At 45.5% G+C, this 27,668-nt stretch overlaps 1 protein-coding gene across 3 annotated transcripts in view; it reads left to right on the top strand.

Moving 5' to 3' along the window:
* LOC106591360 (microtubule cross-linking factor 1) overlaps nucleotides 1–27,668 on the top strand; it is a 262,906-nt gene that overhangs the window by 130,299 nt on the left and 104,939 nt on the right. For all 3 annotated transcript variants that reach the window (XM_045694518.1, XM_045694519.1, XM_045694520.1), the window contains 6 exons: nucleotides 131–364; nucleotides 4,387–4,560; nucleotides 5,154–5,321; nucleotides 16,066–16,347; nucleotides 17,258–17,623; nucleotides 20,137–20,219. In XM_045694518.1, coding sequence (XP_045550474.1) covers nucleotides 131–364; nucleotides 4,387–4,560; nucleotides 5,154–5,321; nucleotides 16,066–16,347; nucleotides 17,258–17,623; nucleotides 20,137–20,219 — 1,307 coding nt within the window. The remainder of the gene's footprint in view (nucleotides 1–130; nucleotides 365–4,386; nucleotides 4,561–5,153; nucleotides 5,322–16,065; nucleotides 16,348–17,257; nucleotides 17,624–20,136; nucleotides 20,220–27,668) is intronic.

Raw genomic sequence — 27,668 nt, 5'->3', positions numbered from 1 at the left:
ACCCCTCCTCCTCCTCCCTGTTCCCCTCTCTATCTCCCCCCATTACCCCCCTCCCCCCTGTTCCTCTCTCTATCACCCCTCTCTCCTCCCTCCCTCCCACCTTCCCCATCCCTACCTCTCTCCCCACCAGGATGAGGAACGGAGGCGGCTGGAGGTGCAGGGTGTGAAGCCCAGAGGGGGTCTGGATCTGATGGGCCTGCAGGCCCACGAGGCTCCCTGGGTCCAGGAGAGAACCCTACTGCAGCAGGAGGTCCAGTTGTTCAGACACAACACCATCATCTTCTATATGAAGCTACGCTGGATCCTCATGCACTGGAGGTTGGGGAAGAGGACAGACACAGTGGAGGAGACAGCACACTCAGAGGTGAGATGACTGGCTAGAGGTAGAGGCTGAACCCCAGGTAGTTTAGTCTGGAGGCTGGGGAAGAGGACAGAGACAGGGGAGGAGACATCAGACTCAGAGGTGAGATGACTGGCTAGAGGTAGAGGCTGAACCCCAGGTAGTTTAGTCTGGAGGCTGGGGAAGAGGACAGAGACAGGGGAGGAGACATCACATACTTGTCCAACCCTTCTCCTAGAAAGCTGCTGAATATGTCTCCCCAATCCAATTTGTTTATTTTATTTTATTTATTTCACCTTTATTTAACCAGGTAGGCCAGTTGAGAAGTTCTCATTTACAACTGCGACCTGGCCAAGATAAAGCAAAGCAGTGCGACATAAACAACAACATAGAGTTACACATGGAGTAAAACAAACATATCGTCAATAACACAATAGGAAAAAAGTCTATATACAGTGTGTGCAAATGAGGTAAGATGAGGGAGGTAAGGCAATAAATAGGCCATAGTGGCGAAATAATTTCAATTTAGCAATTAAACACTGGAGTGATAGAGACTGGAGGGATAGATGTGCAGAAGATGAATGTGCAAGTAGAGATACTGGGGTGCAAAGGACCAACAACAACAAAAAATAACAGTATGGGGATGAGGTAGTTAGATGGGCTATTTACAGATGGGCTATGTACAGGTGCAGTGATCTGTGAGCTGCTCTGACAGCTGGTGCTTTAAGCTAGTGAGGGAGATATGAGTCTCCAGCTTCAGTGATTTTTGCAGTTCGTTCCAGTCATTGGCAGCAGAGAACTGGAAGGAGAGGCTGCCAAAGGAGGAATTGGCTTTGGGGGTGACCAGTGAAATATACCTGCTGGAGCGCGTGCTACAGGTGGGTGCTGCTATGGTGACCAGTGAGCTGAGATAAGGGGGAACTTTACCTAGCAAAGACTTATAGATGACCTGGAGCCAGTGAGTTTGGCGACGAATATGAAGCGAGGGCCAGCCAACGAGAACATACAGGTCGCAGTGGTGGGTAGTATATGGGGCTTTGGTGACAAAACGGATGGCACTGTGATAGACTACATCCAGTTTGCTGAGTAGTGTTGGAGGCTATTTTGTAAATGGCATCGCTGAAGTCAAGGACCTGTAGGATAGTCAGTTTTAGGAGAGTATGTTTGGCAGCATGAGTGAAGGATGCTTTGTTGCGAAATAGGAAGCCGATTCTAGATTTAATTTTGGATTGGAGATGTTTGATGTGAGTCCGGAAGGAGAGTTTACAGTCTAACCAGACACCTAGGTATTTGTAGTTGTCCACATATTCTAATTCAGAACCGTCCAGAGTAGTGATGCTGGACGGTTGGGCAGGTGCTGGTACCGATCAGTTGAATAGCATGCATTTAGTTTTACTTGCATTTAAGAGCAGTTGGAGACCACGGAAGGAGAGTTGTATGGCATTGAAGCTCGTCTGGAGGTTAGTTAACACAGTGTCCAAAGAAGGGCCAGATGTATACAGAATGGTGTCGTCTGCGTGGAGTTGGATCAGAGAATCACCAGCAGCAAGTGCGATATCATTGATGTATACAGAGAAAAGATTCGGCCCAAGAATTGAACCCTGTCACACCCCCATAGAAACTGCTAGAGGTCTGGACAACAGGCCCTCCGATTTGACACACTGAACTCTGTCTGAGAAGTAGTTGGTGAACCAGGCGAGGCAATCATTTGAGAAACCAAGGCTGTTGAGTCTGCCGATAAGAATGTGGTGATTGACAGAGTCAAAAGCCTTGGCCAGGTCTATGAATACGGCTGCACAGTAATGTCTCTTATCGATGTTGGTTATGATATCGTTTAGGACCTTGAGCGTGGCTGAAGTGCACCCATGACCAGCTCTGAAACCAGATTGCATAGCGGAGAAGGTACAGTGGGATTCAAAATGGTCGGTAATCTGTTTGTTAACTTGGCTTTTGAAGACTTTAGAAAGGCAGGGTAGGATAGATATAGGTCTGTAGCAGTTTGGGTCTAGAGTGTCACCCCTTTGAAGAGGGGGATGACCGCGGCAGCTTTCCAATCTTTGGGGATCTCAGACAATATGAAAGAGAGGTTGAACAGGCTAGTAATAGGGGTTGCAACAATTTCGGCTGATAATTTTAGAAAGATAGGGTCCAGATTGTCTAGTCCTGCTGATTTGTGGTCCCGTGTGGCTCAGTTGGTAGAGCATGGTGTTTGCAACGCCAGGGTTGTGGGTTCGATTCCCACGGGGGAAAAAATAAAGAAATGTATGCATTCACTACTGTAAGTCGCTCTGGATAAGAGCGTCTGCTAAATGACAAAAAATTTAAAATAAAAAATTTGTAGGGGTCCAGATTTTGCAGCTCTTTCAGAACATCAGCTATCTGGATTTGGGTGAAGGAGAAATGGAGGAGGCTTGGGCAAGTTGCTGTGGGGGGTGCAGGGCTGTTGGCCAGGGTAGGGGTGGCCAGGTGTAAAGCATGATTTATCGGTGGTGACAGTGTTTCCTAGCCTCAGTACTGTGGGCAGCTGTGAGGAGGTGCTGTAACCATGAAAACATTTCTGACAGTGGTTGGGAACAATTTCTCCGGAGGCACTCCACACAGTCTCTAAACCATCCAATCAAACCAACTATATCAACAAACCATAAATCAGTCAATCACTTAGAAGAGTAGGATTGAGCGGAGTACATTTGGTTAAACCAATCAGTGAATAACAGCAGGGCTGGAGAAAAAGCCTGCATTCCCAATAGTTTTCCTGCAGGAGGATTGACATCTAGCTCAAAATCACTTAGCAGTGCAGGATCAGCTTGTTTGATTGGTCAACTGAGTGATTGATTGACTGACTTTCAGTTTGTTGGTTGGTTAGTTAGTTTAATGGTGTACTACTCCTTTCCTTGCTTTGATGTTGGCTATAATTACCTTGTTATTCCATGTCTTTGTTGTTGGCTATAATAACCTTGTTATTGTTGCCTATAATAACCTTGTTATTGTTGGGTATAATAACCTTGTTATTGTTGGGTATAATAACTGTGTTATTGTTGGCTATAATAACCTTGTTATTCCATGTCTTTGTTATTGGCTATAATAACCTTGTTATTGTTGGCTATAATAACCTTGTTATTCCATGTCTTTGTTGTTGCCTATAATAACCTTGTTGTTGTCGGCTATAATAACCTTGTTATTGTAGGCTATCATAACCGTGTTATTGTTGGCTATAATAACCTTGTTATTCCATGTCTTTGTAGTTGACTATAATAACCTTGTTATTGTTGGCTATAATTACCTTGTTATTGTTGGCTATAATAACCTTGTTATTGTTGGCTATAATAACCGTGTTATTGTTGGCTTTAATAACCGTGTTATTGTTGGCTATAATAACCTTGTTATTGTTGGCTATAATAACCGTGTTATTGTTGGCTATAATAACCTTGTTATTGTTGGCTATAATAACCGTGTTATTGTTGGCTTTAATAACCGTGTTATTGTTGGCTATAATAACCTTGTTATTGTTGGCTATAATAACCGTGTTATTGTTGGCTATAATAACCTTGTTATTGTTGGCTATAATAACCTTGTTATTGTTGGCTATAATAACCTTGTTATTGTTGGTTATTGTTGACTATAATAACCTTGTTATTCCATGTCTTTGTAGTTGACTATAATAACCTTGTTATTGTTGGCTATAATAACTTTTGTTATTGTCGGCTATAATAACCTTGTTATTCCATGTCTTTGTAGTTGACTATAATAACCTTGTTATTGTTGGCTATAATAACCTTGTTATTCTATGTCTTTGGAATTGGCTAAAATAACCTTGTTATTGTTGGCTTTAATAACCTTGTTATTGTTGGCTATAATTACCTTATTATTGTTGGCTATAATAACCTTGCGATTGTTGGCTTTAATAACCTTGTTATTGTTGGCTATAATAACCTTGTTATTGTTGGCTATAATAACCTTGTTATTGTTGGCTATAATAATGTTGGCTATAATAACCTTGTTATTGTTGGCTATAATAACCTTGTTATTCCATGTCTTGTTTGTCGCAGTATGAGAAGTTGGAGGCTATTCCAGAGCTGGGGGTGATCTTGGAGCATGGAGAGGGAGAGACGGAGAGAGAGGACAGGGATAGGTCGTGTACCCAGCTACCCCAGAGAGACAGCCCCCACCCTGGCCCCACAACCCAACTCCACTCCACTGAACGCCTGCAGCACCAGACACAGGTAGGGTACAATGGATTTCTAGCTGTTGATACACTCCAACCCTGGATTAAACCCTGGATTAAACCCTGGATTAAACCCTGAATTAAACCCTCGATTAAAAGGCACTTTGGATGAGTGAAAAGTCTGTTGAAGTACAGTGGAGTTCAATGATCCCAGAGCATGTTATACAACAGACCACAACATACCACAACAGACCACAACAGACCATGTTATACAACAGACCACAACAGACCATGTTATACAACAGACCACAACAGACCATGTTATACAACAGACCACAACAGAGACTAGAACATGTTATAGAACAGACCTCAACAGAACCTTGTACTAACGTACATTTTATCCATCAAGCCAGAATATAGTATGAGTTTTTATGGTGTGTTGTGTGTAGATCAACTTGAACATTAACAAGTATGGCTTGTGTGTAGAAACAGATGATATTATTAGGTAAATGGAAAGATCTTAAATAAATTAATGATCCATGAGCTTCCTTCCCCGCTTCCTCCCCCGCTGCCTCCCCCGTTCCTCCCCCGCTTCCTCCCCTGCTCCTCCCCCGCTCCTCCCCCGCTTCCTCCCCCGCTCCTCTTCTCCAGGTGGGTGAGAACCGTAGGGTGCTCCAGGCGGTGCGCTCCCTGTTAGAGGAGTTCAGGTCAGAGTTGAGGGAGGAGGAGAACAGGAGGTGCCAGCTGCAGCAGAACTACGCCAATGACAAGGCTTCCTGGGAGGTCAAATGGGCCGAGATGAAGTGTCACGTCGCTCAGGTAACACACACACAGACACACACACACACACACACACACACACACACACACACACACACACACACACACACACACACACACACACACACACACACACACACACACACACACACACACACACACAGACAGACACACTCTTTCTGTTTCACAATACAGGCTGCTGGAGAAAGATGCTCCAAAATACACAACTATAATCACAGATATCTCACCCCTGGTTTAAATATTCCATTGTTTCTGTTGTTCTCTTTCTGTTGTTCCCTTCAGTTTCCTTCAGAACGGCTTGAATTACATTCAGTAGTTCCTTTGAAATATTAGTACACTCTTAGAAAAAAGGGTTCCATAAGGTTTATTTGGCTGTCCCCATAGGAGAACCCTTTTTGGTTCTAGGTAAAGCCCTTTTTTGTTCCAGGTAGAACTCTTTTGGATTTCATATAGAACCCTCTGTGTAAAGGGTTCTACATGAATTTCAAAGGGGTTCTAACTGGAACCGAAAAGGGTTCTACCTGGAACCAAAAAGGGTTCTACCTGGAACCAAAAAGGGTTATTCAAAGGGTTCTCCTATGGGGACAGCCGAAATAACCATTTTAGGTTCTAATCTGGTAAGACGAGGGGTGGGGGTGTCTACTTGTCAATATCAGCCCGAGGTAGAGTACCTCATGATAAGCTGTAGACCACACTATCTACCAAGAGAGTTCACATCTATATTATTCGTAACCATCTATTTACCACCACAAACTGATGCTTGCACTAAGACCGCACTCAGTGAGCTGTATAAGGTCATAGGCAAACAAGAAAATGCTCATCTAGAGACAGTGCTCCTAGTGGCCGGGGACTTTAATGCAGGCAAACTTTAATGTATTTTACCTCATTTTTATTTGTATTTATTTCACCTTTATTTAACCAGGTAGGCCAGTTGAGAACAAGTTCTCATTTACAACTGCGACCTGGCCAAGATAAAGCAAAGCAGTGCGACAAAAACAACAACACAGAGTTACACATAAGCAAATGTAAAGTCAATAACACAATACAAAATGTTTTTAAAAATCTATGTACAGTGTGTGCAAATGTAGAAGAGTAGGGAGGTAAGGCAATAAATAAGCCATAGAGGTGAAATAATTACAATTTAGCATTAACACTGGAGTGATATGTGCAGATGATGATGTGCAAGTAGAGATATTGGGGTGCAAAAGAGCAAGAAGATAAATAACAATATGGGGATGAGGTAGTTGGGTGGGCTATTTACAGATTGGCTATGTACAGATACAGTGATTGGTAAGCTGCTCTGACAGCTGATGCTTAAAGTTAGAGAGGGAGATATAAGACTCCAGCTTCAGAGATTTTTGCAATTTGTTCCAGTCATTGGCAGCAGAGAACTGGCAGGAAGGTTGCCAAAGGCAAGTGTTGGCTTTGGGGATGACCAGTGAAATATACCTGCTGGAGTGCGTGCTACGGGTGAGTGTTGCTATGGTGACCAGTGAGCTGAGATAAGGCGGGGCTTTACCTAGCAAAGACTTATAGATGACCTGGAGCCATTGGGTTTGGCGACGAATCTGTAGCGAGGGCCAGCCAAAGAGAGCATACAGGTCGTAGTGGTGGGTAGTATATGGTGCTTTGGTAACAAAACGGATGGCACTGTGATAGACTACATCCAGTTTGTTGAGTAGAGTGTTGGAGGCTATTTTGTAAATGACATCGCCGAAGTCAAGGATCGGTAGGATAGTCAGTTTTACGAGGGTATGTTTGGCAGCATGAGTGAATGAGGCTTTGTTACGAAATAGGACGCCAATTCTAGATTTAATTTTGGATTGGAGATGCTTAATGTGAGTCTGGAAGGAGAGTTTACAGTCTAACCAGACACCTAGGTATTTGTAGTTGTCCACATATTCTAAGTCAGAACCATCCAGAGTAGTGATGCTAGTCGGGCTGGTGGGTGCGGGCAGAAATTGGTTGAATAGCATGCATTTAGTTTTAATAGCATTTAAAAGCAGTTGGAGGCCACGGAAGGAGTGTTGTATGGCATTGAAGCTCATTTGGAGGTTTGTTAACACAATGTCCAAAGAAGGGCCAGATGTATACAGAATGGTGTCGTCTGCGTAGAGGTAGATCAGAGAATCACCAGCAGCAAGAGCGACATCATTGATATATACAGAGAAAAGAGTCGGCCCGAGAATTGAACCCTGCGGCACCCCCATAGAGACTGCCAGAGGTCTGGCCCTCCGATTTGACACACTGAACACTATCTGAGAAGTAGTTAGTGAACCAGGTGAGGCAGTCATTTGAGAAACCAAGGCTATTGAGTCTGCCGATAAGAATGCGGTGACTGACAGAGTCGAAAGCCTTGGCCAGGTCGATGAAGACGGCTGCACAGTCGTGTCTTTTATCAATGGCGGTTATGATATCGTTTAGGACCTTGATCGTGGCTGAGGTACACCTATGACCAGCTCGGAAACCAGATTGCATAGTGGAGAAGGTACGGTGGGATTCGAAATGGTCGGTGATCTGTTTGTTAACTTGGCTTTTGAAGACTTTAGAAAGGCAGGGCAGGATGGATATAGGTCTATAAGAGTTTGTGTCCACTCTTTGGGGATCTCAGACGATATGAAAGAGAGGTTGAATAGGCTAGTATTAGGGGTTGCAACAATTTCGGCAGATAAATTCAGAAATGAGGGTCCAGATTGTCTAGCCCAGCTGATTTGTAGGGATCCAGATTATGCAGTTCTTTCAGAACATCAGCTGTCTGGATTTGGGTGAAGGAGAAGCGGGGGGGCGGCTTGGGCAAATTTCTGCAGGGGTTGCAGAGCTGTTGGCCAGGGTAGGGGTAGCCAGGTGGAAAGCGTGGCCAGCCATAGAAAAATGCTTATTGAAATTATCGAATATCGTAGATTTATCGGTGGTGACAGTGTTTCCTAGCCTCAGTGCAGTGGGCAGGTGGGAGGAGGTGCTCTTATTCTCCATGGACTTTACAGTTCCCAAAACCTTTTGGAATTAGTGCTACAGGAAGCACATTTCTGTTTGAAAAAGCTAGCCTTGGCTTTCCTAACTGACTGTGCATATTGGTTCCTGACGTCCCTGAAAAGTTGCATATCGCGGGGGATATTCGATGCTAATGCAGTACGCCACATGATGTTTTTGTGCTGGTCAAGGGCATTCAAGTCTGGGGTGAACCAAGGGCTATATCTGTTCTTAGTTCTACATTTTTTGAACGGGGCATGCTTATTTAAGATGGTGAGGAAAGCACTTTTAACCTGTTGGGGCTAGGGGGCAGTATTGAGAAATTTTGAAAAAAATATGTGCCCATTTTTAACTGCCTCCTACACCAACTCAGAAGCTAGGATATGCATATTATTAACACATTCGGATAGAAAACACTCTGAATTTTCTAAAACAGTTTGAATGGTGTCTGTAAGTATAACAAAACTCATATTGCAGGCAAAAACCTGTGAAAAATAGATAAAAAAAAAAATGTGAATTTTGTGACTGTACTATTTAGTGTCATTGTTTTATAGATACCATAGTGAGAAAGGATTCATTTCGCAACTCCTACGGCATCCACTAGATGTCAACGATCTTTATAAAGTTGTTTGAAGCGTCTATGATAAACAGAGAGCAAATTAGAATGCAAGGAAGTTGACATGTCGTCACTTCATTTTTTTGCGCCTGCGCATAAATCTGAGAAGCGTGAGTTTGTCATAATTGTTTATCTAGACATAGGATAGGTTGTGTGAAAATATTACTGATGTTTAACGTTAAAAATGGACCAAAAGATTAATGCTAAACAACGTTTGACATGTTTGAACGAACGTAAATAGATTATTTACTAGGTTTTTTTAGCTTTTCGGCGTGATTTTACCACCCCCCCACCACGTTTTGTGGGAGCATAATGAACGCTAACTACTTGGTGTTATTTGGACATAAATTATGAACTTTGTCAAAAGAAACCACATTTGTTCTGGAACTGGGATTCCTGGCAGTGCCTTCTGATGGAGATAATCAAAGGTAAGAGGGATATTTACAATGTTATTATCGATATTAGATGATGCTAACTGTATAGCATAGCTTATTGTTCTTAGCATAGCACCCCGTTTATTGCAAAATGTGATTTCCCAGTAAAGTTATTTTGAGATCTGGCCATTCGGTAGCAATTACGAGATGATAATATATTATTCTTTGAATGACAATATTATAATTTACCAATGTTTTCGAATAGTAATTTTGTTATGTTCACCGGAAGCATTTCAGAGAAGAAAAAAATCTGAATTTCACGCTACTGTAAAATGCTGTTTTTGGATATAAATATGAACTTGATGGAACAAAAAATGCATGTATTGTATAACATAATGTCCTAGGAGTGTCATCTGATGGAGATTGACAAAGGTTAGTGCATAATTCTAGCTGGTTTCTGCTTTTGGTGACGCCTGACCTTGAATTGAAAATGGATGTTTGTACTTTTGTGGCTATGTACTGTCCTAACATAATCTAACTTTATGCTTTTGCCGTAAAGCCTCTTTGAAAATCGAACAATGTGGTTAGATTAAGGAGATGTTTATCTTTTAAATTGTGTAAAATAGTTGATTGTTTGAGAAATTGAAATGATTAGATTTTTGATGTTTTGAATTTCCAGCCTTGTTAGCAATCCCGACTCGGGGTTCATTGCTAACCTGTAGCCCCAAGAGCAACCAGGCATCCTCTACTGACAGGATGAGGTCAATATCCTTCCAGGATACCAGGTGGATTAGAAAGGCCTGCTCGCTGAAGTGTTTTAGGGAGTGTTTGACAGTGATGAGGGGTGGTCGTTTGACCGCTGACCCATTACGGACGCAGACAAGGAGGCAGTGATCGCTGAGATCCTGGTTGAAGACAGCAAAGGTGTATATAGAGGACAAGTTGGTCAGGATGATATCTAAGAGGGTGCCCATGTTTACGGATTTAGGGTTGTACCTGGTAAATTCCTTGATAATTTGTGTGAGATTGAGGGCATCTAGCTTAGATTGTATGAAGGCCAGTTTAGGTCACCTAATAGTATGAACTCTGAAGATAGATGGGGGGGCAATCAATTCACATATAGTGTCCAGGGAACAGCTGAGGGTGAGGGGGGTCTATAACAAGCAGCAATGGTGAGAGACTTGTTTCTGGAAAGGTGGATTTTTAAAAGTAGATGCTCGAATTGTTTGGGCACAGACCTGGATAGTATGACAGAACTCTGCAGGCTATCTCTGCAGTAGATTGCAACTCCGCCCCCTTTGGCAGTTCTATCTTGTCGGAAAATGTTATAGTTAGGGATGGAAATGTCAGGATTTTTGGTGGCCTTCCTAAGCTAGGATTCAGACACAGCTAGGACATCTGGGTTGGCGGAGTGTGCTAAAGCAGTGAATAAAACAAACTTAGGGAGGAGGCTTCTAATGTTAACATGCATGAAACCAAGGTTATTACGGTTACAGAAGTCAACAAATAAGAGCGCCTGGGGGATGGGAGTGGTGCTGGGGGCTGCAGGGTCTGGGTTAACCTCCACATCACCAGAGGAACAGAGGAGGAGTAGGATAAGGGTACGGCTAAAGGCTATAAGAACTGAGGGGGGTCTATAACAAGCAGCAATGGTGAGAGACTTGTTTCTGGAAAGGTGGATTTTTAAAAGTAGATGCTCGAATTGTTTGGGCACAGACCTGGATAGTATGACAGAACTCTGCAGGCTATCTCTGCAGTAGATTGCAACTCCGCCCCCTTTGGCAGTTCTATCTTGTCGGAAAATGTTATAGTTAGGGATGGAAATGTCAGGATTTTTGGTGGCCTTCCTAAGCTAGGATTCAGACACAGCTAGGACATCTGGGTTGGCGGAGTGTGCTAAAGCAGTGAATAAAACAAACTTAGGGAGGAGGCTTCTAATGTTAACATGCATGAAACCAAGGTTATTACGGTTACAGAAGTCAACAAATAAGCGCGCCTGGGGGATGGGAGTGGTGCTGGGGGCTGCAGGGTCTGGGTTAACCTCCACATCACCAGAGGAACAGAGGAGGAGTAGGATAAGGGTACGGCTAAAGGCTATAAGAACTGGTCGTCTAGTGTGTTCGGAACTGAGAGTAAAAGGAGCAGATTTCTGGGCGTGGATGAATAGATTCAAGGCATAACGTACAGACAAGGGTATGGTAGGATGTGAGTACAGTGGCGAGAAACCTAGGCATTGAGTGACGATGAAAGAGGTTTTGTCTCTAGAGGCACCTGTTAAGCCAGGTGAGGTCACCGCATGTGTGGAGAGTGGAACAAAAGGGCTATCTAAGGCTTATTGGGCAGGGCTGAGGGCTCTACAGTGAAATAAGGCAATAATCACTAACCAAAACAGCAATAGACAAGGCATATTGACATTAGGGAAAGGCATGTGTAGCCGAGTGATCATAGGGTCCAATGAGTAGCAATAGATGAGTCAGGGAGCCGATTCAGTAGACGCTACTACGCTAGGCGAGCTGGAGACACAGTGATTCAGACAGCTAGCGGGCCGGAGCAGCAGAGGGGCCTCCAGCGACGTCGCAACGGAACAGCCTGTTGAAACCACCTCGGATGATTACGTCGGCAGACCAGTCGTGATGGATCGGCGGGGCTCCGTGTCGGCAGTAAAGAGTGCAGGCCAATTGGCAAAAGAGGTATTGTAGACCAAGAATTGGCTGGTGGACCTCTTCGGCTAGCCGGGAGCTGGGCTTAGCTCGAGGCTATCTCAAGGCTACCTGGTGCTTGCTTCAGGACAGAGACGTTAGCCAGGAGTAGCCACTCAGATTGCAGCTAGCTAGCTGCGATGATCCGGTGTAAAGGTTCAGAGCTTGCGGTAGGAATCCGGAGATGTGGTAGAGAAAAGCAGTCCGATATGCTCTGGGTTGATATCGCGCTGTGCAGACTGGCAGGTATTGACTGGCTAACTAGCAGGGGCTAACTGACTACTGGCTAGTAGCTAGCTAGTTACCTGGCTAGCCTCTGATGGGGCTTCCGGTTGTAAAGTATAAAAATCGCAGCTCCGTACCACATTGGGTGAGGCGGGTTGCAAGAGAGTATATTCAGTCCGTAGATGGAAAGTGAGATAAAAAAAAAATATATATATATATATACGAAATATGTATGAAAAAACGAGGAAGAAAACTATATTTACATGAGACAAGACGGGACAAGACAAAACACACGTCCGACTGCTACGCCATGTTGGATAATTTCTAACAGCATGTCACATGTGCAATCAGAAAATAATTACCTCTAGACCACCATTACTCCACACAGAGACCCGTACAAAACTCTCCCTCGCTCTCCATTTGGCAAATCTGTCCATAATTATATCCTCCTGATTCCTGCTTGCAAGCAAAAACTAAAGCAGGACGTACCAGTGACTCGCTCAAGACACAGATGCTACGCTACAGGACTGTTTTGTTAGCACAGGCTGGAATATGTTCCGGGACTTATCCAATGGCATTGGGGAGTATACAGCCTCAGTCACCAGCTTCATCAATAAGTGCATCGATGACGTCGTCCCCACAGTGACTGTACGTACATTTCCCAACCAGAAGCCATGGATTACAGGCAGCATCCACACCGATCTAAAGGCTAGAGCTGCCGCTTTCAAGGAGTGGGACACTAATCCGGACGCCTATAAGAAATCCCACTATGCCCTCAGACGAACCATCAAACAGGCAAAGAGTCAATACAGGACTAAGATCGAATCCTACTACACCGGCTCGGACGCTCGACGGCTGTGGGAGGGCTTACAAACTATTACAGACTACAAAGGGAAACCCAGCCGCGAGCTGCCCAGTGACGCGAGACTATCAGACGTGCTAAATGCCTTTTATGCTTGCTTGGAGGCAAGCAACACTGAAGCATGCATGAGAGCACCAGCTGTTCCGGACGACTGGGTGATCACGCTCTCCGTAGCTGATCTGAGAAAGACCTTTAAACAGGTCAACATTCACAAGGCCGGGACATGTACTCAGAGCATGTGCGGACCAACTGTCAAGTCTCTTCACTGACATTTTCAACCTCTCCCTGACCGAGTCTGTAATACTTACATGTTTCAAGCAGACCACCCTGTGCCCAAGAAAGCAAAGCTAACCTGCCTAAATGATTACCGCCCCGTAGCACACATGTCGGTAGCCATGAAGTGTGTTGAAAGGCCCTTTCCCACCTGGACAAAAGGAACACCTATGCGAGAATGCTGTTCATTGACCACAGCTCAGCGTTCAACACCATAGTGCCCTCAAAGCTCATCGCTAAGCTAAGGACCCTGGGACTAAACACCTCCCCCTGCAACTGGATCCTGGACTTCCTGACGGTCTGCCCCCGGGTGGTAAGGGTGGGCAACAACACATCTGCTTCGCTGATCCTCAACACAGGGGCCCCTCAGGGGTGTGTGCTCAGTCCCCTCCTGTACTCCCTGTTCACTCATGACTGCACGGCCAGGCACGACTCCAACACCATCATTAAGTTTGCAGACGACACAACAGTGGTAGGCCTGATCAACGACGAGACAGCCTATAGGGAGGAGGTCAGAGACCTGATCGTGTGGTGCTAGGACAACAACCTTTCCCTCAACATGAGCAAGATGAAAGGAGATGATCGTGGACTACAGGAAAAGGAGGGCCGAACACACCCCCATTCACATTGACAGGGTTGCAGTGGAGTGGGTCAAGAGTTTCAAGTTCCTTGATGTCCACATCACTAACAAACTATCATGGTCCAAACACACCAAGAAAGTCGTGAAGAGGGCACGACAATGCCTTTTCTCCCTCAGGAGACTGATAGATTTGGCATGGGTCCCCAGATCCTCAAAAAGTTATACAGCTGCACCATCGAGAGCATCCTGACTGTTGCATCACCGCCTGGTATGGCACCTGCTCGGCATCTGACCGTAAGGCGCTACAGAGGGTAGTGCGTACAGCCCTGTACATCACTGGGGCCAAGCTTCCTGACATCCAGGACCTATATACTAGGTGGTGTCAGAGGAAGGACCCAAAAAATTGTCAAAGACTGCAGTCACCCAAGTCATAGACTGTTCTCTCTGCTAACACACGGCAAGCAGTACCGGAGCGCTAAGTCTTGGTCCAAAAGACTCCTTAACAGCTTCTACCCCAATGCCATAAGACTGTTTATTATCTATGCATAGTCACTTTACCCTTACCTACATGTACAAATTACCTCGACTGACCGGTGCCCCCGCACATTGACTCTGTACCGGTACCCCCTGTATATAGCCCCCACATTGACTCTGTACCGGTACCCCCTTTATATAGCCTCTACATTGACTCGGTACCGGTACCCCCTGTATATAGCCCCCACATTGACTCTGTACCGGTACCCCCTGTATATAGCCTCTACATTGACTCGGTACCGGTACCCCCTGTATATAGCCTCCACATTGACTCGGTACCGGTACCCCCCTGTATATAGCCTCCACATTGACTCTGTACCGGTACCCCCTGTATATAGCCCCCACATTGACTCGGTATCGGTGCCCCCTGTATATAGCCTCCACATTGACTCGGTACCGGTACCCCCCTGTATATAGCCTCATTATTGTTATTTTAGGGTGTTACTTTTTAATTTAAAAAAAAATTACATTCGTTTATTTTGTAAATATTTTCTATTTTCTTTAAACTGCATTGTTGGTTAAGGGAGGAGTGAGGCCTAAGAGGGTTTTATAAATAAGCATCAACCAGTGGCTCTTGCGACGGGTATACAGAGATGACCAGTTTACAGAAGAGTATAGAGCGCAGTGATGTGTCCAATAAGGAGCATTGGTGGCAAATCTGATGGCCGAATGGTAAAGAACATCTAGCCGCTCGAGAGCACCCTTACCTGCCGGTCTATAAATTACGTCTCCGTAATCTAGCATGGGTAGGATGGTCATCTGAATCAGGGTTAGTTTGGCAGCTGGGGTGAAAGAGGTACGATTACAATAGAGGAAACCAAGTCTAGATTTAACTTTAGCCTGCAGCTTTGATATGTGCTGAGAGAAGGACAGTGTACCGTCTAGCCATACTCCCAAGTACTTGTATGAGGTGTCTACCTCAAGCTCTAAACCCTCAGAGGTAGTAATCACACCGGTAGGGAGAGGGGCATACACAAAAATCATCACAATTGTAACGGCTGTCGTCACAACAAAACCAAGATGCAGGGGATTCATTATGAATATTTAATAAAATGAACCACTATAAACAAAACATAAAACAGCAATGATAGTAAACAGTCCTGTCTGGTCAAAAACGAACGAGACAGAAAACAATCCCCCACAAAACCCAAAGGAAAAACAGGCTCCTTATGTGTGACTCCCAATCAGCAACAATGAACTACAGCTGTGCCTGATTGGGAGCCACACACGGCCCAAAACAAAGAAATACAAAAACATAGAAAAATGAACATAGAACGCCCACCCAATGTAACACCCTGGCCTAACCAAAAATAAAGAACAAAAACCCCTCTCTATGGCCAGGGCGTTAAAACAATTCATGTCTTTTCCCATGAGTATGCTGTATAAAATAGGAATTAGTGAAGGCAAGCCAAGTTGATAATCTCACTGAACAGCAAAACCCCATCTGACAGACTGATTGTAGTCAGGTCATCTGACAGACTGATTGTAGTCCGGTCCCAGAGTTTCTCCTGATCTGATCACATGGTAAAACACTTTAAAGACCCATCCTCATACTTCTCCACATTGTTATGGATTGTTCTTCTTGTTCTTCAACTAATATATTGTCTGTCTTGTTATGTGTTCAACCAGTTGGAAGAGGAGAGACAAGAAGAGAAAGGAGAGGTGAGAGGAGAGGCCAGAGGAGAGATGCAGGGAGGAGGAGGAGACCCAGACTGGGCCTTTAAACAGGAGCGAGAGGAGCACCGTTGCCTCCTGGCAGAGAGCCACAGCACCTCCCTGGACCTCCACTGGAAGCTGCAGCATGGAGAGAAGAGGTGGGGGAGGGAGAGGAGAGACTTGCTGGAACGCTTCGACCGGGAGAGACAAGAGTGGGACAGCAACATGAGAAACATGCACCACAAGATGGAGAGGGTGAGGAGGGGGAGGGAGGGAGGGTGTCACACTACTGAGACCATCTCTCTTCATATTCTGTAGTCACATCACCCTGTCTGAAACGACTCATTCCTTTCCTCTCTCCCTCTCCTCTCTCCTCTCATTCATTTCCTCTCTCCCTTTCCTCTCTCCCTCCTCCTCTCCTCTCTCCCTCCTCCTCTCCTCTCTCCCTCCTCCTCTCCTCTTTCCCGCTCCTCTCATTCATTTCCTCTCTCCCTCCTCCTCTCCTCTCTCCCTCCTCCTCTCCTCTCTCCCCCCTCCTCTCCTCTTTCCCGCTCCTCTCATTCATTTCCTCTCTCCCTCCTCCTCTCCTTCCTTTCTTTCCCTCTCCTCCCTCTCTCCTCTCTCTCTCCCTCTCCTCTCATTCCTTTCCTCTCTCCCTCCTCCTCTCCTCTCTCCCTCCTCCTCTCCTCTCTCCCTCTCCTCTAATTCATTTCCTCTCTCCCTCTCCTCTCATTCATTTCCTCTCTCCCTCTCCTCTCCTCTCTCCCTTTCCTCTCTCCCTCCTCCTCTCCTCTCTCCCTCTCCTCTCTCCCTCTCCTCTCATTCATTCCTCTCTCCCGCCTCCTCTCCTCTCTCCCTCCTCATCTCCTCTCTCCCTCCTCCTCTCCTCTTTCCCGCTCCTCTCATTCATTTCCTCTCTTCCTCCTCCTCTCCTCTTTCCCTCCTCCTCTCCTCTCTCCCTCTCCTCTCTCCATCTCCTCTCATTCCTTTCCTCTCCCCCTCCTCCTCTCCTCTCCTCTCTCCCTACTCCTCTCATTCCTTTCCTCTCCTCTCCTCTTCTCTCTACTCTCCTCTCATTTCTTTCCTTTCTCCCTCTCCTCTCTCTCCTCCTTCTCTCTCTACCTCTCATCTCTCCCTCTCCTCCCTCTCTCTTCTCCCCCCACAGCTGCAGAGAGAGCTGAACGTCCGACAGGGCAGTGAGGGTTCACCCTCCGACGTCAAAGACGGGGCGACGGCAGGAGGACCCAGGGGTGTCTTTTCCCCTCAGGAGAGCCCATGTAAGGTCCCTCGCTCTCCCCGGTCACCCCGGTCACCCCGCTCCCCTCGCTCTGCCATCCCCGGCCCTGTTTCCCTCCCCACCCGCTCCCACTCGGACTCGGAGGCCCATGAAGAGCAGGGGGCTGTAGTGAGGGTCAGAGGCCCAACAGAGAACATTTTCCTGGACGCTCTGACGCTAGACTCCCTGGGTAGCCTGGAGGTCCCACTTCCCAGCAGACTGGACTCTGACAAGAGGTTCCCCTGTATGAACCAGGTGAGACATCAGACTCTGACAAGAGGTTCCCCTGTATGAACCAGGTGAGACGTGTTAGACTCTGGTGTATCCCAAATTGCTCCTTATTCTGTATATAGTGCACTACCTTTGACTACATGGAACTCTATTCCATATCAGGTAACTGATACAAGCAGTAAAATCAGATTTTTTTTTTAAACGGATAAAAATACACCTTATGGAACAGCGGGGACTGTGAAGAGACACAAACATAGGCACAGACACATGCATACACACGATAACATACGCACTATACACACACATACACATGGATTCTGTGTTGTAAATATGTGGTAGTGAAGTAGGGGCCTGAGGGAACACACTTAGTGTGTTGTGAAATCTGTTATGAATGTAGTGTAATGTTTTAAAATTGCATAACTGCCTTAGTTTTGCCGGACCCCAGGAAGAGAAGCTGCTGCCTTGACAGGAACTAATGGGGATCCATAATAAACCCCAGGAAGAGTAGCTGCTGCCTTGACAGTAACTAATGGGGATCCATAATAAACCCCAGGAAGAGTAGCTGCTGCCTTGAAAGGAACTAATGGGGATCCATGATAAACCCCAGGAAGAGTAGCTGCTGCCTTGGCAGGAACTAATGGGGATCCATAATAAACCCCAGGAAGAGTAGCCGCTGCCATGGCAGGAACTAATGGGGATCCATAATAAACCCCAGGAAGAGAAGCCGCTGCCTTGGCAGGAACTAATGAGGATCCATAATAAACCCCAGGAAGAGTAGCTGGTGTCTTGACAGGAACTGATAGGGATCCAAAATAAAAACAAATATAAATATGGGTCCTGGTCAACAGTAGTACTATGGGTCCAGGTCAACAGTAGTGCACTATGGGTCCTGGTCAACAGTAGTGCACTATGGGTCCTGGTCAACAGTAGTACTATGGGTCCTGGTCAACAGTAGTCCACTATGGGTCCTGGTCAACAGTAGTGCACTATGGGTCCTGGTTAACAGTAGTGCTATATGGGTCCTGGTCAACAGTAGTGCACTATGGGTCCTGGTCAACAGTAGTACACTATTGACCCTGGTCAACAGTAGTACACTATGGGTCCTGGTCAACAGTAGTCCACTATGGGTCCTGGTCAATAGTAGTCCACTATGGGTCCTGGTCAACATTAGTCCACTATGGGGCCTGGTCAACAGTAGTGCACTATGGGTCCTGGTTAACAGTAGTGCACTATGGGTCCTGGTTAACAGTAGTGCACTATGGGTCCTGGTCAACAGTAATGCACTATGGGTCCTGGTCAACAGTAGTCCACTATGGGTCCTGGTCAACAGTAGTCCACTATGGGGCCTGGTCAACAGTAGTGCACTATGGGTCCTGGTTAACAGTAGTGCACTATGGGTCCTGGTTAACAGTAGTGCACTATGGGTCCTGGTCAACAGTAATGCACTATGGGTCCTGGTCTACAGTAGTCCACTATGGCACCTGGTCAACAGTAGTGCACTATGGGTCCTGGTTAACAGTAGTGCACTATGGGTCCTGGTCAACAGTAATGCACTATGGGTCCTGGTCAACAGTAGTCCACTATGGGTCCTGGTCAACAGTAGTGCACTATGGGTCCTGGTCAACAGTAGTGCACTATGGGTCCTGGTCAACAGCAGTGCACTATGGGTCCTGGTCAACAGTAGTGCACTATGGGTCCTGGTCAACAGTATTGCACTATGGGTCCTGGTCAACAGTAGTGCACTATGTGCCCTGGTCAACAGTAGTGCACTATGGGCCCTGGTCAACAGTAGTGCACTATGGGTCCTGGTCAACTGTAGTGCACTATGGGTCCTGGTCAACAGTAGTGCACTATGGGCCCTGGTCAACAGTAGTGCACTATGGGTCCTGGTCAACAGTAGTGCACTATGGGTCCTGGACAACAGTAGTGCAGTACTCTGGGTCCTGGTCAACAGTAGTTCACTATGGGTCCTGGTCAACAGTAGTCCACTATGGGTCCTGGTCAACATTAGTGCACTATGGGTCCTGGTCAACAGTAGTGCACTATGGGTCCTGGTCAACAGCAGTGCACTATGGGTCCTGGTCAACAGTTGTGCACTATGGGTCCTGGTCAACAGTATTGCACTATGGGTCCTGGTCAACAGTAGTGCACTATGTGCCCTGGTCAACAGTAGTGCACTACGGGCCCTGGTCAACAGTAGTGCACTATGGGTCCTGGTCAACTGTAGTGACCTATGGGTCCTGGTCAACAGTAGTGCACTATGGGCCCTGGTCAACAGTAGTGCACTATGGGTCCTGGTCAACAGTAGTGCACTATGGGTCCTGGTCAACAGTAGTGCAGTACTCTGGGTCCTGGTCAACAGTAGTTCACTATGGGTCCTGGTCAACAGTAGTGCTCTATGTTAGGTGCCATTTGGTATGTATCCCAGGAATGTCAAATGTGGGAGTGTTTTCAGACCTGAAAGGGTTCTTCAATTCTGGCCCAGTGCAGGTTTTTATTCCAGCCCGGCACTAAGATGTCTGTGTATGTTATTTCAGGCTCTGAATGAGATCCCAGACATAGAGGACCCAATATATCAGGAGGAGGAGGAGGAAGAGATGGGCTTTGGCAGTCTGCTCAGGTAAGGGGGTTTTCCTGTTCACTTACCTGGAAATACTGTAGAAATGTCATAGAGCTATAGGTAATATTTGAATTTATCTAGACCTGCCCTCATTGTAATAGTCACATGGGCTGTGGAAGTCCCCACAGGTAAATATCTTATTTCTGTTTACCTCAACATATTTTATGTTAGTTTTAGTGGAAGTATTTTCAATAGCGTACCTGGAATAAAGGTACAGGTAAATAAAGGTAAATAAAGGTAGTAGAATTACTGGTAATGTTTTCCGATTTACCTAGACTACCATTCTACTGGTTACAACAGCAATGCTTTACCTTGACAGACTACCATTTTACTGTCTCTTTGGGAGAGGATATGAACCAAGTCTCTTTGGGAGAGGATATGAACCAAGTCTCATTGGGAGAGGATATGATCCAAGTCTCTTTGGGAGAGGATATGAACCAAGTCTCTTTGGGAGAGGATATGAACCAAGTCTCTTTGGGAGGGGATATGAATCAAGTCTCTTTGGGAGGGGATATGAACCAATTCTCTTTGGGAGAGGATATGCTCCAAGTCTCTTTGGGAGAGGCTATGATCCAAGTCTCTTTGGGAGAGGATATGAACCAAGTCTCTTTGGGAGGGGATATGAATCAAGTCTCTTTGGGAGGGGATATGAACCAAGTCTCTTTGGGAGGGGATATGAACCAATTCTCTTTGGGAGGGGATATGCATCAAGTCTCTTTGGGAGGGGATATGATCCAATTCTCTTTGGGAGATATGATCCAAGTCTCTTTGGGAGAGGCTATGATCCAAGTCTCTTTGGGAGAGGATATGATCTAAGTCTCTTTGGGAGAGGATATGAGGAGAGGATATGTTCCAAGTCTCTTTGGGAGAGGATATGAACCAAGTCTCTTTGGGAGAGGCAATGATCTAAGTCTCTTTGGGAGAGGATATGGGGAGAGGTTATGAATCAATTCTCTTTGGGAGGGGATATGAACCAAGTCTCTTTGGGAGAGAATATGATCCAATTCTCTTTGGGAGAGGATATGCTCCAAGTCTCTTTGGGAGAGGCTATGATCTAAGTCTCTTTGGGAGAGGCTATGATCCAAGTCTCTTTGAGAGAGGATATGATGCAAGTCTCTTTGGGAGAGGATATGGGGAGAGGTTATGCATCAATTCTCTTTGGGAGGGGATATGAACCAAGTCTCTTTGGGAGAGGCTATGATCTAAGTCTCTTTGGGAGAGGATATGATCTAAGTCTCTTTGGGAGAGGGTATGATCCAATTCTCTTTGGGACAGGATATGAACCAAGTCTCTTTGGGAGAGGATATGAACCAAGTATCTTTGGGAGAGGATATGATCCAATTCTCTTTGGGAGAGGCTTTGAACCAAGTCTCTTTGGGAGAGGCTATGATCTAAGTCTCTTTGGGAGAGGATATGATCTAAGTCTCTTTGGGAGAGGATATAAACCAAGTCTCTTTGGGAGAGGATATGAACCAAGTCTCTTTGGGAGAGGCTATGAACCAAGTCTCTTTGGGAGAGGCTATGAACCAAGTCTCTTTGGGAGAGGATATGAACCAAGTCTCTTTGGGAGGGGATATGATCCAATTCTCTTTGGGAGATATGATCCAAGTCTCTTTGGGAGAGGCTATGATCCAAGTCTCTTTGGGAGAGGACATGATCTAAGTCTCTTTGGGAGAGGATATGATCCAAGTCACTTTGGGAGAGGCTATGATCCAAGGCTCTCTGGGAGGGTATGTGAATCAAGTCTCTTTGGGAGGGGATATGAACCAATTCTGTTTGGGAGAGGATATGCTCCAAGTCTCTTTAGGAGAGGCTATGATCCAAGTCTCTTTGGGAGAGGATATGAACCAAGTCTCTTTGGGAAGGGATATGAATCAAGTCTCTTTGGGAGTGGATATGAACCAAATCTCTTTGGGAGGGGATATGAACCAAGTCTCTTTGGGAGGGAATATGAATCAAGTCTCTTTGGGAGGGGATATGAACCAATTCTCTTTGGGAGAGGATATGCTCCAAGTCTCTTTGCGAGAGGCTATGATCCAAGTCTCTTTGAGAGAGGATATGATCCAAGTCTCTTTAGGATAGGATATGAGGTGAGGCTATGATCCAAGTCTCTTTGAGAGAGGATATGAACCAAGTCTCTTTGGGAGAGGCTATGTATAATCTTTGGGAGATATGAACCAAGTCTCTTTGGGAGAGGATATCTTTGGGAGAGGTTATAACAAGTCTCTTTGGGAGAATATGATCCAATTCTCTTAGGGAGAGGATATGATCCAAGTCTCTTTGGGAGAGGATATGGGGAGAGGATATGAATCAATTCTCTTTGGGAGGGGATATGAACCAAGTCTCTTTGGGAGAGGTTATGATCCAATTATCTTTGGGAGAGGAAATGAACCAAGTCTCTTTGGGAGAGGCTATGATCTAAGTCTCTTTGAGAGAGGATATGATCTAAGTCTCTTTGGGAGAGGATATGATCCAATTCTCTTTGAGAGAGGACAAGAACCAAGTGTCTTTGGGAGAGGATATGAACCAAGTCTCTTTGGGAGAGGCTATGATCTAAGTCTCTTTGGGAGAGGATATGATCTAAGTCTCATTGGGAGAGGATATGAACCAAGTCTCTTTGGGAGAGGGTATGATCTAAGTCTCTTTGGGAGAGGATATGGGGAGAGGTTATGAATCAATTCTCTTTGGGAGGGGATATGAACCAAGTCTCTTTGGGAGAGGCTATGATCTAAGTCTCTTTGGGAGAGGCTATGATCCAAGTCTCTTTGAGAGAGGATATGATGCAAGTCTCTTTGGGAGAGGATATGGGGAGAGGTTATGCATCAATTCTCTTTGGGAGGGGATATGAACCAAGTCTCTTTGGGAGAGGCTATGATCTAAGTCTCTTTGGGAGAGGATATGATCTAAGTCTCTTTGGGAGAGGGTATGATCCAATTCTCTTTGGGACAGGATATGAACCAAGTCTCTTTGGGAGAGGATATGAACCAAGTCTCTTTGGGAGAGGATATGATCCAATTCTCTTTGGGAGAGGATATGAACCAAGTCTCTTTGGGAGAGGCTATGATCTAAGTCTCTTTGGGAGAGGATATGATCTAAGTCTCTTTGGAGAGGATATAAACCAAGTCTCTTTGGGAGAGGATATGAACCAAGTCTCTTTGGGAGAGGCTATGAACCAAGTCTCTTTGGGAGAGGCTATGAACCAAGTCTCTTTGGGAGAGGATATGAACCAAGTCTCTTTGGGAGGGGATATGATCCAATTCTCTTTGGGAGATATGATCCAAGTCTCTTTGTGAGAGGCTATGATCCAAGTCTCTTTGGGAGAGGATATGATCTAAGTCTCTTTGGGAGAGGATATGATCCAAGTCACTTTGGGAGAGGCTATGATCCAAGTCTCTTTGGGAGGGTATATGAATCAAGTCTCTTTGGGAGGGGATATGAACCAATTCTGTTTGGGAGAGGATATGCTCCAAGTCTCTTTAGGAGAGGCTATGATCCAAGTCTCTTTGGGAGAGGATATGAACCAAGTCTCTTTGGGAAGGGATATGAATCAAGTCTCTTTGGGAGTGGATATGAACCAAGTCTCTTTGGGAGGGGATATGAACCAAGTCTCTTTGGGAGGGAATATGAATCAAGTCTCTTTGGGAGGGGATATGAACCAATTCTCTTTGGGAGAGGATATGCTCCAAGTCTCTTTGGGAGAGGCTATGATCAAAGTCTCTTTGAGAGAGGATATGATCCAAGTCTCTGTAGGATAGGATATGAGGTGAGGCTATGATCCAAGTCTCTTTGAGAGAGGATATGAACCAAGTCTCTTTGGGAGAGGCTGAGGGGGGAGGATAGAATCAATTATCTTTGGGAGGGGATATGAACCAAGTCTCTTTGGGAGAGGGTATGATCCAATTCTCTTTGGGAGAGGTTATGAACCAAGTCTCTTTGGGAGAGGATATGATCCAATTCTCTTAGGGAGAGGATATGATCCAAGTCTCTTTGGGAGAGGATATGGGGAGAGGATATGAATCAATTCTCTTTGGGAGGGGATATGAACCAAGTCTCTTTGGGAGAGGATATGATCCAATTCTCTTTGAGACAGGACAAGAACCAAGTGTCTTTGGGAGAGGATATGAACCAAGTCTCTTTGGGAGAGGCTATGATCTAAGTCTCTTTGGGAGAGGATATGAACCAAGTCTCTTTGGGAGGGGATATGATCCAATTCTCTTTGGGAGAGGATATGAACCAAGTCTCTTTGGGAGAGGATATGAACCAAGTCTCTTTGGGAGAGGATATGTGGAGAGGCTATGAACCAAGTCTCTTTGGGAGAGAATATGAACCAAGTCTCTTTGGGAGGGGAAATGATCCAATTCTCTTTGGGAGATATGATCCAAGTCTCTTTAGGACAGGCTATGATCCAAGTCTCTTTGGGAGAGGATATGATCTAAGTCTCTTTGGGAGAGGATATGAGGAGAGGATATGTTCCAAGTCTCTTTGGGAGAGGATATGAACCAAGTCTCTTTGGGAGAGGCTATGATCTAAGTCTCTTTGGGAGAGGATATGGGGAGAGGATATGAATCAATTCTCTTTGGGAGGGGATATGAACCAAGTCTCTTTGGGAGAGGATATGATCCAATTCTCTTTGGGAGAGGCTATGATCTAAGTCTCTTTGGGAGAGGCTATGATCCAAGTCTGTTTGAGAGAGAATATGATGCAAGCCTCTTTAGGAGAGGATATGAGGAGAGGATATGTTCCAAGTCTCTTTGGGAGAGGGTATGATCCAAGTCTCTTTGGGAGAGGATATGAACCAAGTCTCTTTGGGAGAGGATATGAACCAAGTCTCTTTGGGAGAGGCTATGAACCAAGTCTCTTTGGGAGAGGATATGAACCAAGTCTCTTTGGGAGAGGATATGAACCAAGTCTCTTTGGGAGAGGATATGAACCAAGTCTCTTTGGGAGGGGATATGATCCAAGTCTCTTTGGGAGGGGATATGATCCAATTCTCTTTGGGAGATATGATCCAAGTCTCTTTGGGAGAGGCTATGATCCAAGTCTCTTTGGGAGAGGATATGATCTAAGTCTCTTTGGGAGAGGATATGATCCAAGTCACTTTGGGAGAGGCTATGATCCAAGTCTCTTTGGGAGGGTATATGAATCAAGTCTCTTTGGGAGGGGATATGAACCAATTCTGTTTGGGAGAGGATATGCTCCAAGTCTCTTTAGGAGAGGCTATGATCCAAGTCTCTTTGGGAGAGGATATGAACCAAGTCTCTTTGGGAAGGGATATGAATCAAGTCTCTTTGGGAGTGGATATGAACCAAGTCTCTTTGGGAGGGGATATGAACCAAGTCTCTTTGGGAGGGAATATGAATCAAGTCTCTTTGGGAGGGGATATGAACCAATTCTCTTTGGGAGAGGATATGCTCCAAGTCTCTTTGGGAGAGGCTATGATCCAAGTCTCTTTGAGAGAGGATATGATCCAAGTCTCTGTAGGATAGGATATGAGGTGAGGCTATGATCCAAGTCTCTTTGAGAGAGGATATGAACCAAGTCTCTTTGGGAGAGGCTGAGGGGGGAGGATAGAATCAATTATCTTTGGGAGGGGATATGAACCAAGTCTCTTTGGGAGAGGGTATGATCTAAGTCTCTTTGGGAGAGGATATGGGGAGAGGTTATGAATCAATTCTCTTTGGGAGGGGATATGAACCAAGTCTCTTTGGGAGAGAATATGATCCAATTCTCTTTGGGAGAGGATATGCTCCAAGTCTCTTTGGGAGAGGCTATGATCTAAGTCTCTTTGGGAGAGGCTATGATCCAAGTCTCTTTGAGAGAGGATATGATGCAAGTCTCTTTGGGAGAGGATATGGGGAGAGGTTATGCATCAATTCTCTTTGGGAGGGGATATGAACCAAGTCTCTTTGGGAGAGGCTATGATCTAAGTCTCTTTGGGAGAGGATATGATCTAAGTCTCTTTGGGAGAGGGTATGATCCAATTCTCTTTGGGACAGGATATGAACCAAGTCTCTTTGGGAGAGGATATGAACCAAGTCTCTTTGGGAGAGGATATGATCCAATTCTCTTTGGGAGAGGATATGAACCAAGTCTCTTTGGGAGAGGCTATGATCTAAGTCTCTTTGGGAGAGGATATGATCTAAGTCTCTTTGGAGAGGATATAAACCAAGTCTCTTTGGGAGAGGATATGAACCAAGTCTCTTTGGGAGAGGCTATGAACCAAGTCTCTTTGGGAGAGGCTATGAACCAAGTCTCTTTGGGAGAGGATATGAACCAAGTCTCTTTGGGAGGGGATTTGATCCAATTCTCTTTGGGAGATATGATCCAAGTCTCTTTGTGAGAGGCTATGATCCAAGTCTCTTTGGGAGAGGATATGATCTAAGTCTCTTTGGGAGAGGATATGATCCAAGTCACTTTGGGAGAGGCTATGATCCAAGTCTCTTTGGGAGGGTATATGAATCAAGTCTCTTTGGGAGGGGATATGAACCAATTCTGTTTGGGAGAGGATATGATCCAATTCTCTTTGGGAGAGGCTATGATCCAAGTCTCTTTGGGAGAGGATATGATCCAAGTCTCTTTGGGAGGGGATATGAATCTAAGTCTCTTTGGGAGTGGATATGAACCAAGTCTCTTTGGGAGGGGATATGAACCAAGTCTCTTTGGGAGAGACTATGAACCAAGTCTCTTTGGGAGGGGATATGAACCAATTCTCTTTGGGAGAGGATATGAACCAAGTCTCTTTGGGAGGGGATTTGATCCAATTCTCTTTGGGAGATATGATCCAAGTCTCTTTGTGAGAGGCTATGATCCAAGTCTCTTTGGGAGAGGATATGATCTAAGTCTCTTTGGGAGAGGATATGATCCAAGTCACTTTGGGAGAGGCTATGATCCAAGTCTCTTTGGGAGGGTATATGAATCAAGTCTCTTTGGGAGGGGATATGAACCAATTCTGTTTGGGAGAGGATATGCTCCAAGTCTCTTTAGGAGAGGCTATGATCCAAGTCTCTTTGGGAGAGGATATGAACCAAGTCTCTTTGGGAAGGGATATGAATCAAGTCTCTTTGGGAGTGCATATGAACCAAGTCTCTTTGGGAGGGGATATGAACCAAGTCTCTTTGGGAGGGAATATGAATCAAGTCTCTTTGGGAGGGGATATGAACCAATTCTCTTTGGGAGAGGATATGCTCCAAGTCTCTTTGGGAGAGGCTATGATCCAAGTCTCTTTGAGAGAGGATATGATCCAAGTCTCTGTAGGATAGGATATGAGGTGAGGCTATGATCCAAGTCTCTTTGAGAGAGGATATGAACCAAGTCTCTTTGGGAGAGGCTGAGGGGGGAGGATAGAATCAATTATCTTTGGGAGGGGATATGAACCAAGTCTCTTTGGGAGAGGGTATGATCCAATTCTCTTTGGGAGAGGTTATGAACCAAGTCTCTTTGGGAGAGGAT

This window comes from Salmo salar, chromosome ssa14 (genome assembly GCF_905237065.1).
Source record: "Salmo salar chromosome ssa14, Ssal_v3.1, whole genome shotgun sequence".
Taxonomy (NCBI): Eukaryota; Metazoa; Chordata; class Actinopteri; order Salmoniformes; family Salmonidae; genus Salmo; species Salmo salar.
This window is presented reverse-complemented; position numbering and strand designations above follow the sequence as displayed.